At 37.0% G+C, this 13,162-nt stretch overlaps 1 protein-coding gene across 2 annotated transcripts in view; it reads left to right on the forward strand.

The window, feature by feature from the left end:
* Positions 1–13,162, forward strand: part of BEND6 (BEN domain containing 6) — a 57,768-nt gene that overhangs the window by 38,246 nt on the left and 6,360 nt on the right. For both annotated transcript variants that reach the window (XM_054569527.1, XM_054569528.1), the window contains exons 4-6: positions 8,509–8,735; positions 10,034–10,226; positions 11,107–11,243. In XM_054569527.1, coding sequence (XP_054425502.1) covers positions 8,509–8,735; positions 10,034–10,226; positions 11,107–11,234 — 548 coding nt within the window. In that variant the 3' untranslated portion in view covers positions 11,235–11,243. The remainder of the gene's footprint in view (positions 1–8,508; positions 8,736–10,033; positions 10,227–11,106; positions 11,244–13,162) is intronic.

The raw sequence follows: 13,162 nt of genomic DNA on the forward strand, positions 1-13,162 counted from the left end.
TGGCCAAAACTGGGGCAATTTGAGCACCAGTTAGAATGATAACCACAAAAGATAGAAACATATCACATATGTTTAAATGCATGATTCATAGTGGTTTGCATAGAAGAAAAAGCTTGATGGTCATATGAAAGAACCGATGTAATTTTGAAAGCTAGCAAATACAGACAAAAAAATCAAACATTTATTCTACCATTATTATATGAAATGAACCTCCACATAAACAAATAGTTGAAAAGAAGAAGTTTCCCTTTTTAGAATTCTAGCTAATAAGCAAAGAAGAAAAAAAATTAGAATACTGTCATTTTGCAACCGCTATGACATAGTGAATCTAACCAGAGATCATCAGTGACTGCAAATATCACAAAAAAGGTAACCATGAATTAAATGCCACCTGATGGAAGTAAAACACTACTTAAATCCGATCAAGTGTTTAGAACCAATTACCAATTTATAACTAATGCGGGGAACACAAGGATATGTTAAACACTTCTTTGGGTAATCTTCTAGCCAAGGTGGAGGCATAGGTAGATACACTTTACCTCCTGGCACAACCAAAAGAAGTACAACAACAAATTTAAAAACAAAAGAATAACCAGAACTGTCAGAAAATCGAACTGCATGGAAGTCTGACAACTAAGGAGTTAAAGAAGAAACATTCATCCAGACCAGTAGGAGGGGTAGAGACAGGCAGCCAGGGTGGAGAGGACATGCGGCAAGGTGGCAGCTGGAGGACCAAAGGGTCAAGGAGGCAGCTGGTAGACCAAGTGCTCCCACATTTGTGTGCGGATAAACCTGAGAAACAGCTAGGGGAGCGAGGCAGACCATGCGACCCAGGCTTCCAGTGCAAGAAAAGAAAGCTGCAAAACCTCTGACTGTAAAAACCTGTGGTGAATGCAGCAGCAGGAGAAACTCCCAGCCTCAAAGGAGAGTCCATTGGAGAGACCTGCAGGGTCCTAGAATGTATACAAACTCACCCACCAGGGAATCAGAACTAGAAGGGCCTTGTGGGTAGTGGAGGGAAGTGACTGAAAGCCAGCTGAGGGCAGAGCTGAGCAAGCAGCATTGTTCCCTCTCTGACCCCTCCCCAACATACAGTGTCACAACTCAGCAACCTGGGTTGCCCCGCCCTGGCAAACATCTGTGGCTCCGCCCCTTCCAATATAACAGGCATACTGAGACAAAGAAATATGGCCCAAGTGAAAGAATAGACCAAAGCTCCAAAAATAGAACTAAGCAATGAACAGATAGCCAACCTATCAGAGGCACAGTTCAAGACACTGGTAATCTGGATGCTCACTGAATTGGTTGAGTATGGTCACAAAAAGTGGAGGAAAAAGCAAAAGCTATGCAAAGTGAAATAAAGAAAAATATAGAGAGAACCAAGAGTAAAGGGGAGGAAACCACGACTCAGATCAATGATTGGGAGCAAAAGGAAGAGATAAACATTCAACCAGAACAGAAAGAAGGAACAAGAATTCAAAGAAATGAGGAGAGGCTTAGGAGCCTCTGGGACAACTTTTAACGATCCAACATCCAAATTATAGGGGTGCAAGAAGGAGAAGAGGAAGAACAAGAAATTGAAAACTTATTTGAACAAATAATTAAGGAGAACTTCCCCAATCTGGCCAAGGAAATACAGTTCCAGGAGATCCAGGAAGCTCAGAGAGTACCAAAGAAGTTGGACCCAAGGAAGCACACACCAAGGCACATCATAATTAAGTTACCCAAGATTAAAGATAGGGAATCTTAAAAGCAGCAAGAGAAAAGGAGACAGTTACCTACAAAGGAGTTCCCATAAGACTACCAGCTGATTTCTCAAAAGAAACCTTGCAGGCAAGCAGAGACTGGCAAGAAGTATTCGAAGTCATGAAAGACAAGGACCTACATCCAAGATTACTCTATCCAGCAAATTACTCTATCGCCTGTAAGTGGAACCTAATGAACAAAACAAACAAGAGAGCAAAATGGAACCAGAGACATGGACAGAAAGAACAAACTGAGAGTGACCAGAGGGGAAGAAGGAGGGGGATAACGGAGGAAAGAAGGGGAAGGGACTAGTCAAGGAACATGTATAAGTGACCCACGGACATGGACTACAGGGTGAAGATTGACTGTGGGAGTGGGGGGTGGGCAGGGCAGGAAAGAGCAATAGGGGAAAACTGGGATGACTAAGTGAAAACCAAACAAAAAAAAAAGTTAATTTTAAAATGAAAAAAAAAGAAAAGCATTCGGATGCAATAGAGGGGCTCAGCAGATCACACACAAAAAAACAACAGCATACTGAAAATGTCTCTAGAGTATGGCTCACAAATTTTAAAATCAGCAGCATTAAAACAGGACAGTACATTTGTAGTTAACTCCTGCTTAGGTCTTAGGAAAGCTCTTATGAAAAAAAGAGACTTTCACAGAAAAAATTAAAATATTAAAAAAAATCACTTTGGGGTTGTAATCCCAGATTGTGGGAAACTTCGCTGAACAAATGACTCAGTTTCTTCAACTAATAAACCGTAAGGAAAACTAGGGAGAGGAAACATATAGTTTAGATGAAAGAGACAACAACCAATTGTAATGTGTGGACCTTATTTGATTCTTGATTCAAACAAACTTTAAAATAAATGAGACAATGAGAGAAATTTGAACATTTACTAGGTTCTCTTTAAAATGACATTAAAGAGCTATTGTTAAGTATTTCTGGCTGTGACAATGGTGTTATAGTTATATATTTTAAATTTCTTACCTTTTAGAGATGCATATGGAAATATTTACAGATACTATGAGATAATGCCTGTGATTTGCTTCCGGTAATTTTGAGGGTGGGGAGAAAGAGGATGGGCGTATAAATGAAAAAAGATTGCCATAAGTTATAACAGGAAGACGGGTATATGGGTGTTTACTATGTTTGTATTCAAATTTTTCCATTAAAAGTCTGAAAAATATGTTCATAGGGAGCTTACTTATAAACAGATGTTTAAACTATGCAAACTATATAGGGGAATATTTAACTGATCTGAATGATCAATGACTTTTAAAGCATAAAATAAATAACACATTAAAAAAACTGCTACTTTAACCAGAATAAAAACTAAAAATGTGTGTGCTTTAAAAAAATCTTAAAAGATAAACACTCTAAGAAAGCTACAGCTTATGAGAAATAAAAGGTTAAAATGCTCAATATATAAGGGAGTTAATAATAATAGCTAACATGTTGTGCCTATAACGTACTAGCCACTCTTATAAACACTTTATAAAAACCATTTATGTTCTTTTAAAATAGAAAAAGTACTAATGTTCCGTGGTCTAATAAATAATTCGTAGAAGAATTTCAAATAATCCTAAAAAAATATTTAACTCCACAATAATCAAGTAACTGCAATTTAAATAGTGCTAAGATTTTAGCCTATCAAAGTAGTGAAGACTATTGTTAGTGATTAGTGCTTTTTATTGATGGTGCAGTGAAATGGCCAACTTCTTACACAGCAAGTAGGAGCTTAAGTTGGAAGAATCTTTCTGGAGAGCAATTCACCAATATTAATTGAGTCTAAAATCATTTATACGTTTGACCCTATTATTACGCTTTCAGGAATTTATAACATCGACATGATTATAGATGCATATGAAGATGTATGTATGTGCTACGTGGTTTGTCAGAGTTTTGTTTGTAATAAAGAAAAATTAGAAGCAACCTAAATTCCAAAAGGAAAAAAAAAGGAACATTTAAATAAATAATAGAACATCAATACCTTAGAATCTTAGGGAGCCATTGAAGTTGTATTTTCAAATGGAAAGTGACTCAGCAACAAGGAAATGACTACACTAACTGTGGAGCATCCATGTAACTGAACATTAGTCAGTAACAACAAAAACAATGAATAGCCAAATGATATGAATGAATCCCAAAACATTATGCAGAAAAAAAAGTCAGACAAAAAAAAGGAGAATATAATGTTTTAATTCATTTATATGGAATTCTAGAACAGGTAAAACTACCTATGACTCAAGATGTCGAGTGGTTGTTTCTAAGGCAAGTCTAGGGATTGACTTAGAAGAGTCATGAAGCAACTTTCTGAGAACATGGAAATGTTCTACATTGTGAGGGGTGTGCATTAAGCAGGTGTATCCTTTTGTCAAACTCTTCTCCCTTTATCTACTTAATATCTGCTTAGACTTTATATAAGATCTTGCCTTTGATTTGATGTAAATTAGACCTACATTGGATATTTAATAAAATAGGAAAAATATTCAATTCACATGCACAATTGGAATACAGAAAAATGATATAAATCTGCATATACAGTATGGTCCTAATTGTATAAAAGAAAATACATGAATAGAGAAAGAGATACACAGAAATGACAAAGACATATTCCAAGGAAAGGTACAAATTTCATTATTAGAAAACACATTAAGTATTCTTGAAACCCCACTTTATACCAAATTCCAATTTCTCTTTATATTGTAGCTTTGGCCATCCTGCAGTTCCTCGAATAAAAAATTTGCATATCCTATGCCTCTTAGGACCTCCTCATTCCTTCTAACTACTTAATTACTATTCAGCCTTCAGCTCTCAGGTCAACCTTGACCTCCTCATAGCAGCTTTCCATGACCCTTCCCTTCCCAGGCTCAAGCAAAACGGTCAAGCACATTTTATGCCTCTCCTTTGTGGTACTTGTTAACCTAATAATAAGAGGCCGAAATGTGAGACAATAGCATTTATTTGCGATCCAAAAGAATAGCTATTGGGGAAGCATTCGTTCAGGCAGAACCCCAAATAGTGTTTGAATTAGGAGGTAAAGGCAATGAGATACTTATGAGAAAGGGAAGGGGAACTATTACATCAGCAGAAGGAATTTCTATAGATAAAGATAAGCTAACACAGTGATGTTAATTCTAAAGAATGTTTTAAATTTTCAACTGGCAGTCATAGTATCTGCTTTCTTATCTTTTCAAACAGTTTTTGGGATACAGTGCTGCCTTGGGTCCAGTCCAAAGGTTATTTGAGCCAGTTTTACTGTTCCAAGGTTTCAGAAGTAAGACGTGCAAAGGCAATTTCTCTGGCATGGCAGCTCTGACTCCATTTTAAAGTGGCTTCATTTATATTATTTGTTATACACTTAACAATTGTAGTTTTTCATTTCTTTATGTTTACCTTGAGTTAGCCAAACTGCAAGTTTAAGGGCACTGTCCCTTAGCCTGCCAAGTCTGCCTAAGACTTCTTGTACCAACTGCAAATTCAGGGGTTTTCCAAAAACACCTTCAGTTTCAATAATTTGCTAGAGAAACCCAAAACTCAAATGAAACCCATTATATTCATGGTTTAACTTATTACAGTGAAAGAATACAAATTAGAATCAACCAAGTTGGAAAAGACACATAGGGTAGAGCCTGAGTAGTTTCTAAATACGAAGTTTCCAAATGTTGTCCTTAGGTGCATTATCCTCCTGTGTTAGCAGAGAATGGCACCAGATGTTAGACCTCTGTCGTCGAGTTCAGCTAAGAAAAGAATTCAGAGAGATGTGTATTTAGAAAGTCATAGAGGTAGAAGAAATAAGTTACAGAGTCCAAAAAGAAGGGCACTAGGAGCTTAGGAGAAAGAGAGCAAAGTACGAGCCTTGGGGAAAGAAACGGGGAGCAGAAGCGCAGGCGTGCTCCAGAGAGAAAAGCACACTCAGGAAAGAAGGGGGTGGGTTAGGTGCGGGTCATGAGAGAGAGAGAGAAAGGATATGCTGAGTCCTTTGTCTTAAGGGTTTTTATCTGAAGGTCTGGGGTGAGGGCGGGAGGTCCTAATAGAATATTCATCAGCTTTCCAGGTGTGTCTCCTCAGGGTTCCACAGTCCTCCACTGACTAGTCGGCACCAGAACTAGAGGTCATTACTCAATGCAGCTGGTCCTGATGGCAGCCATGGCGTTACCCGGCCTGGCCTTGCTGCTTTTCTGGGCCTGGAGCTGAAACATAATGGAGGCCTAGATGTTAACTCTAGCTTGACCAAAACTCTGTCTTCTGGCCAACAGACCTGAGGCTTTGTTCCTAAGATTATTTGATGTGGGTCAGAATTCCATTGTCCTGAGGGCTTCATGCTTAAGGAAGTGGTTGTGTAACAGTTTGTATGGGAGTCACATGAGGCTGTTCTCAGGCCCCTTTATTCCTCCTCCATGGGCCCTGCCACATGACCAGTGACATGCCAGGGAAGGAAAGGTTAGGGGAGGGTCCAAAACACATGACCAGCGGTATGGAAGGCCAGGGGTTCTAAATCATATAACCAGTGATATGCTAGGAGAAGAAAGGTCACCTGGGGGCCGGGGGAGGAGGTCGCACCCCAGTTTGGTCCACTGCTAGGTACCTGGGGCTTTCTGTCCTGGTGACCTTCGATACTTAGCCTATCGCCCCTACTCAGCTCATGCCTCTCTAACTGCCTACTCCACTAGCATTTATGTGTTGCAATATGCAGGAGGTATTGTCCATCCAGGAAGCTCACCTGGGCTTCTTTGTCCAAAGTTTTTATTGAGGGTTTATTCCATAAGCATGACTGACTGATTGATTGCCTATAGAGTTGAACTCAGTCTCTAAATCTTTCTTGCTACTGTGTATGATCATTCCTACCCCGAGAAACTCCTCAGCATAAACTATAAAGTGTGGTCTCAGGGGCTCACCATGAATAATAGAGACACCCTTATTGAGAAATTTCCAAGGGTTTAGAGATTACCTCCCAGGAACTGATGGGGAATTGCAGGTGGGGGTGGAGGTCCTGCAGGGTAGACCTCTTTTTGAGCAGGCCAAATTCTTATTTCACAGAACAGTCATGTAAATAATACCCCTATCCCCCTCTCAGCTCTAAAAAGCTGGAATTACATCTGGTTTTGCTTTCAGTTTCATCCCTACCTAGCACCTAACATAGTGATCAGAAAATGTTGAGAGTCTGCGTAATAGGTAAAGTACCGTACCCTTGAACAATGCAGGGGTTAGGAGTGCTGACCATGCAGTTGAAAATCCATGTATAATTTTGACTCTCCAAAACTTAACTTCTAATAGTCTTCTATTGACTAAAAGCCTTACCAATAACATGAACAGTTGATTAACACGTTTTTGTATATGTATTATATGCATTCATGACATACCTAAATATTTCTTAATTTTTTTAGGTTATGCAATTTGTGAGTTTTTTCCAAATTGCCACAAATCTCCAAAAGTTTTTCAAAATTATTTAGGGAAAAAATCTGCATATAAATGGACCTGTGCAGTTCAAACTCATGTCTTCAAGGGTGAACTGTAGTTAATAACATGAAATTAGCAAAGTCTGAATTTGAATCTTGGTTCTTCTCTTTACTAATTGGGTTGACCGTGGGTGGCTTATTTACTTCTCACTACCTAATTGTCCTCATCTATAAAATAGAGATAATGATAATACCTATCTCAGAAAGTTGCAATGAAGATTAAATGAATAAACAAAAGTTAAGGTCCCAGAATAATGCCTGGTACAGAGTAAAAGCTAGATCAATGTTTAATATTATTAAATGCTCAATAAGTAATTTCTGATTGAACAAGTGTCTGGCAAAGGAAAAGTGCTTGGTAAATATTAACTGAAAGAATATAAAATAAGATGTTCTCTTTTAGTAGATTTTCCAATTTTTCTTTTAATATAATACCAGACATATCAATACGCCATCAATATGCCTAATTTTCAGCTCTCAAGTCTTATATTATTCTAAAGATTGTAGCTCAATAATGTGCTTTAAAAAAGTACAAAAAATATTTCAGTCTTTTTGTCCCTCAACCATAAAGTGAGGAGTTGAATTAGATTGGGTTCAAGGTGACTTCCAACTCCAACAAAATGTTATTTGTCCTTAGGAAACAAACTAAATATAACAACAGAGAAGACCATTTTACATGGAGACATGAAACCTTTGAAAGTGTAAGTTTCTATTGAAAAAAAGAACAAAGAAAAAATTCAGTTAATTACTAGAATTCATCTTTGATATGTGCAAAAAAAGATTTGAGTTGTGGCAATGAATTTTTATTAGTTTGATGGAATTTGACTCCCTGGCAAACCACTCACAAAGGTCATGTGAAATTTATTTTAATCTGTGAGAAATAGCTTATTTTATCTTGTCACTTAAGATGGCCTAATCTGAGTATCTGGAAGGTGATTGAAAAATGAATCAGTAATGTCTCCAAACAAGAGATTAAACACTTTCAAACAAAACTATTAGCAATTAGAAAAAGAATAAAGTCGTTAAAACATTCATTTTAGTTATGATTTAATGCCTATCATAACATTTAAATACAATCACCAAAAGTTTTGAAATTGATTTTTTATTACTAAGCAATTATTGCATTATTTAATAGTAAAGAGTATGTCCCAACCATTCTTCTTACCATGTTTATTTTCCTAAGGTAGCAAATGTTAACAACTTCTTCTGCCTTATTCTATGTATATACACACAATAGGAAATGTATATATGCCCTTGTTATTAAAAGTATTTGTAAAGTGTTGCTTTTTCTTGCCATTTTAGTGTTACCACAAGCAGTTACCCAGTTTGAAGAATTGGTTGGTATGGCGGAGGCCGTGCTTAAGGGTAGAGGAACCATGGTCACATCGGCGTCCACCCTCTGGAGAGCAACAAACAACTCCTCACCAGATTCATTTGCCTCAATGTGCAGTAATTCTAATTCTAATTCTAATTCCAGTTCACCAATTTCCTTGAGAGCTGAAGAAGAGCATCATACTGATGAGAAACAGGTCAGTTGGAACACCTGCCCTATCTTTTTTGGGATATACTTAAATACAAAAATTAAAATAAAAGCACAAAATGACCATTGTTGTATCAGATACCTTTAGGTAATTTTAGGTCATAACCATAACATTCCAGTTCCATAAAACAATTTTTATGATAATTCTAGTATTTGGGAAACAAATACCGAGTTTAGAAAACGAAAGTCAAACTGTGGACAGGATGAAGTTTTTAAACTAGAAAATTCTTAATCCAGTGATAGATAGCTATGCATTTGAAATTATATCATTGAGAGAAGGTAAATTTCATCCTCTGCATGCTGTCGAGACAAAATTTTTTTTCTACTTTCTCAGTTTCTTTTAATCAAGAAACAGAAGCTAAGAAAGACAAGAGTTTTGTTAGAATTAGGTATCATCGTTGGATACCTAATAGTAGGACTAGTTGGAATAGTAGGACTTCAAGAGCAATAATTAAATACTAAAAATCTAACATTCAGGATACTCAACCTTAATGTATTTTCTTTTTCTGTAAAACAGGTTACCACAAAATCAGTAATTTATAATAATACAAATGTATTGTCTCAGCTGTGGTAACATCAGTCTGCTGGCAGGTGCACGCCTTTCTGGAGGGTCTATGGAAGGATCTGTTCATTTGGGTTGTTGTAGAATTCAGTTTCTGTGGTTGTAGAACTGAAGTCCAATTTTCTCGCTGACTGGAAACTGAAGGCCATGACTGCTTCTAGAGGTTGGGTTGAGGCCCACTTCTGTGTCCCTCAAAGCCAGCCATGGCAAGCAAAGTCCCTTTCATTCTTTTAATCCCTACTCCCTCATGTTTTATTTTCTGACGCACTCTTCTGCCTGCCTCTTCTGCATGTAAGGGCTCCTCTAATGAGATGGGGCCAACTTGGATAATCCAGGATAGTCATGCAACCTCATAACTTTAATCATACCTACAAAGTTGTTTTTCCCATATAAGGTAACATATTCACAGGTTCCAGGAAGTAGGTGTGGATATCTTCAGTGGGCCACTATTCTGCCCACCACACTTAGCTGAAGCACCAAATCTAGAGTCCATTAACAAGAATTTGTATATTCTCTGGAAGAAATACCTCATAAATATTGGGAATCATATCAAAGATAACATTTAACTCTAACCCCTGAGATATAGAGTATGTATTAGAAGTATAATACTTCACCTTCAAGAATGTCGATTTTGTCTTCTGGTTTGCCTTAACGAGTAATATATTTCTCCAGATATCACTGTCTTTCTCTTTTTCCAATTTCATGTATTATTTTTTATTTTTTAGTTCAAGATTGAAAAATGGCAGATTGCCCGTTGCAACAAGAGCAAGCCTCAGAAGTTTATTAATGATTTAATGCAAGTACTTTACACAAACGAATACATGGCCACACACAGCCTGACGGGTGCAAAATCCTCTACTTCAAGGGAGAAAGCTGTAAAGCCAGCCATGAATCAGAATGAAGTTCAAGAAATTATAGGTGATAGTATGATTGCATTACATTGTCACATGAATTTGAAATTATTTTACCCTTCAAGGTTACCATTCTTTTATCATCTTTTTCTTCAAATTTATTTTTCTATGAAAGAAGAGCCTCGGGATAGTCTAAACCCTATTAAATATGAAAAACTTTGTAGAAAAATTTTACATTAAAAGTAGATATTAAACTAAAACTAAATTTTATATCGCTGAAATGTTTGGCTTCATAAAATGCATAGCTTTAGAAAAGTAAATTTACTTTTAAAAATCCTTTCAACCAGAATTTCGTTAGTTTATATCTTATTTTGTCTTTTTTTATCTTGGTTTTATTCCGTATTTTTTATTCTAAAAAGATAGAGGTTAATCTGACTATCTTATTTATGGTTTTTAAGTTAATAGATCTCTTTAAATATAATAATTTAGATTTTAATATAATTTTTTTTTGGCAAATAGCCAACAAATTTAGGGACTCACTGAATCCCAGCTCTCTACGTTTTAATAGCATGTAGTTTTTTACTTGGAAGAATGTCAGTCAAACTCTAGTTATCCCCACTGATGTTGGGATGGATAAAATTAAATTCCTAACATTTTGGAACAAGGAGACAGAGTTCAGAGCAGGTAGCAAAGTTAAAGTTGAGTGATACCATAGGAAGACAAATATGTATGTTCTAAGTTTATAATATAGACCTTTGTTATCTCTTGCTTTGCTTTGTGAAACCTGCCTATATATTCATCTTTTTAAATGCCTCATGGGTGTTTAGGCTGCTTTTGCAAAATGAAGACAGAATTATAATGTGAATTGTTTCATGTCTTATCTCAGTTCATACTTTAAGATGCAAAGGCCTCCTAAAGTGTTCGTGTGTTACTGTTGTTTTTCACAGGAGCCACAAAACAGTTATTTCCCAACACTGATGATGTCTCAATCAGAAGAATGATAGGGCAAAAGCTGAACAACTGCACCAAGAAGCCAAATTTAAGCAAAAATATGAACTCTCAGGATATTAAGTAGATCCTTTTGGTAAGGATTTTAAATGTTCACAATCCTTTTAACGTAGCAAGAAGACGTAATACTTCTATCCTTGGAGAAGCATTTTCCAAATACTCTACTACCGAATACTAGTGCTTTGTGAAATGCTGGTATTCCTGGGGATGAGGGTGGAGACAGGAAAGGAAATTTAGATTTGGGGAATGATAAGTTCAGTTACACAGATTTTCCTTTCCCAGAACCTCTTAGATATTTCAATACCTTTTAATACGCCCAAGTGCACCATAAATCTCTAAGAAGGGGCTATATCATATGTAATATTTTCCAAATGTGTTTTACTGAGGAACTTCTTTTTTTCCTTCACAGAAAATGTGTTAAGTTGTGGGTAGCAGTAGGAAGAAGCCAAAGGAGGAACACAGAAATATTTAGGAAATGTTCCTCCAGAACAGAGGCAATACATACCCTTGGGGAGAATCTGTGGCACACCAGAGGGACTGAATGACACCCCTCTGCCAGTGATCTGACCTGTGTCCAAGCTGGCTGGAAGTCCCAGGGGGTTTCCTCCACCATCCTCCATTCTGCTCCTCGTTGTCTTTAGATCTTTAAATCAGTTGTTATAGTTTGTTTGTTTGTTTGTTTGTTTGATAAGGATGTTTACCAAGATGTTTGTACTATGCTAAGAAAAAGAATTATTTCTTTCTGGTGAGTGCTGAGGGAGATACACTTTAGATTCAGGCCCTGACCTAGATTCGAGTGTGAAATGGAATTTTGTGTTTGCTTTAGCAACCCAAAGTCCTGGCTGTTTCACTTGTGCTCACCCTTCCTCTCCATTATTTTTATGGAAAATATGTGAAGAATATGCATTTCTGTGTTATTAATATTTTAATTCATAAATACAGGTATATAGTAAACACATGAGGGCAGGTTTTTGTTCATTTAATTTCTTCTTTGCCTGTTCTGCACCTAACTCTAGCCATCTCTGAGATGATTTTATTTGTCTTTTTTTCCCTGTCCATGAGTTCTTTTCTTTTTTTTTGCTCAAGTCCTCCACCCCCTAACCCTCCTCCCACCCAGAGCTCTGGGCCTGCTCTCTATCTATGAGTCTGTCTCTATTTTTCTCCTGATCATGTTTTAAATGGAATGCAGAACTGAAGGGATTGCAGCAATTCAACCAACCCACCCTGCTGCACCCATTGCTGACTACCACCCCATCCTCCTTGAGGGTCCCTTACTGTTTTGCTATACAAGTAAGGCTACTGATAACGGGCAACAATAGTCTTTTTTCCTTAAAAACTAACAAACAAAACTACTTACCGCAACTTCAGGAATTCGTCCCCTTGGCTCATATGTATGGTAGACTGTCTTGAAGTTTTATAAAAGGTAAGGACATCTAATCCCGAAGTGATTAAAAATTTCAGCAGATTGTGAATTTCACAACTTCTCCATAGATAATTGCTTAAATGAACCCTTAGAACATATCATTTGACATGGGGTTACCCCGTTACCTTGGTGTATAATGGCCAAGTTTCCTCTCTAACTGGCATGCAACCAAGGCACACAAGTCATAGAGCTATCCTTTGCAGCACAGTATGTACTGCAGAGCCCCTCAAAGCATATCAGTATTCTAATTCCTTCCTTTTTAATATCTCAGACTGCCAAGAGTAAGCACAAAACTCATCTCTGACAAGATCAGCCAGCAGTGTTGAAGAAATTAAAGTTAAAAGGTTTTTATATTAGTTTTGCTTGTACTTGCTAGTAGTAGTGTTATTAAATCACCTGGATATGGCTTTAATTAAAATTTTTGAAAAGAACAAATCTTTTGCTATGAACTCAATATGTTCTAGTGCCTTCTGAGCCTGAGCCTTGCTTTTTTGCCAAGTTGCTTGGAATAAAAATGGGTGTATTTTGAATCAGAAGTAGAGATTACCAAGGTGTCAGAAGTAAATATGTTC

The sequence above is a fragment of the Pteronotus mesoamericanus genome, unplaced genomic scaffold (assembly GCF_021234165.1).
Source record: "Pteronotus mesoamericanus isolate MK-2021 breed Mesoamerican mustached bat unplaced genomic scaffold, CSHL_Meso_final contig_20, whole genome shotgun sequence".
In the NCBI taxonomy this organism is placed as follows: Eukaryota; Metazoa; Chordata; class Mammalia; order Chiroptera; family Mormoopidae; genus Pteronotus; species Pteronotus mesoamericanus.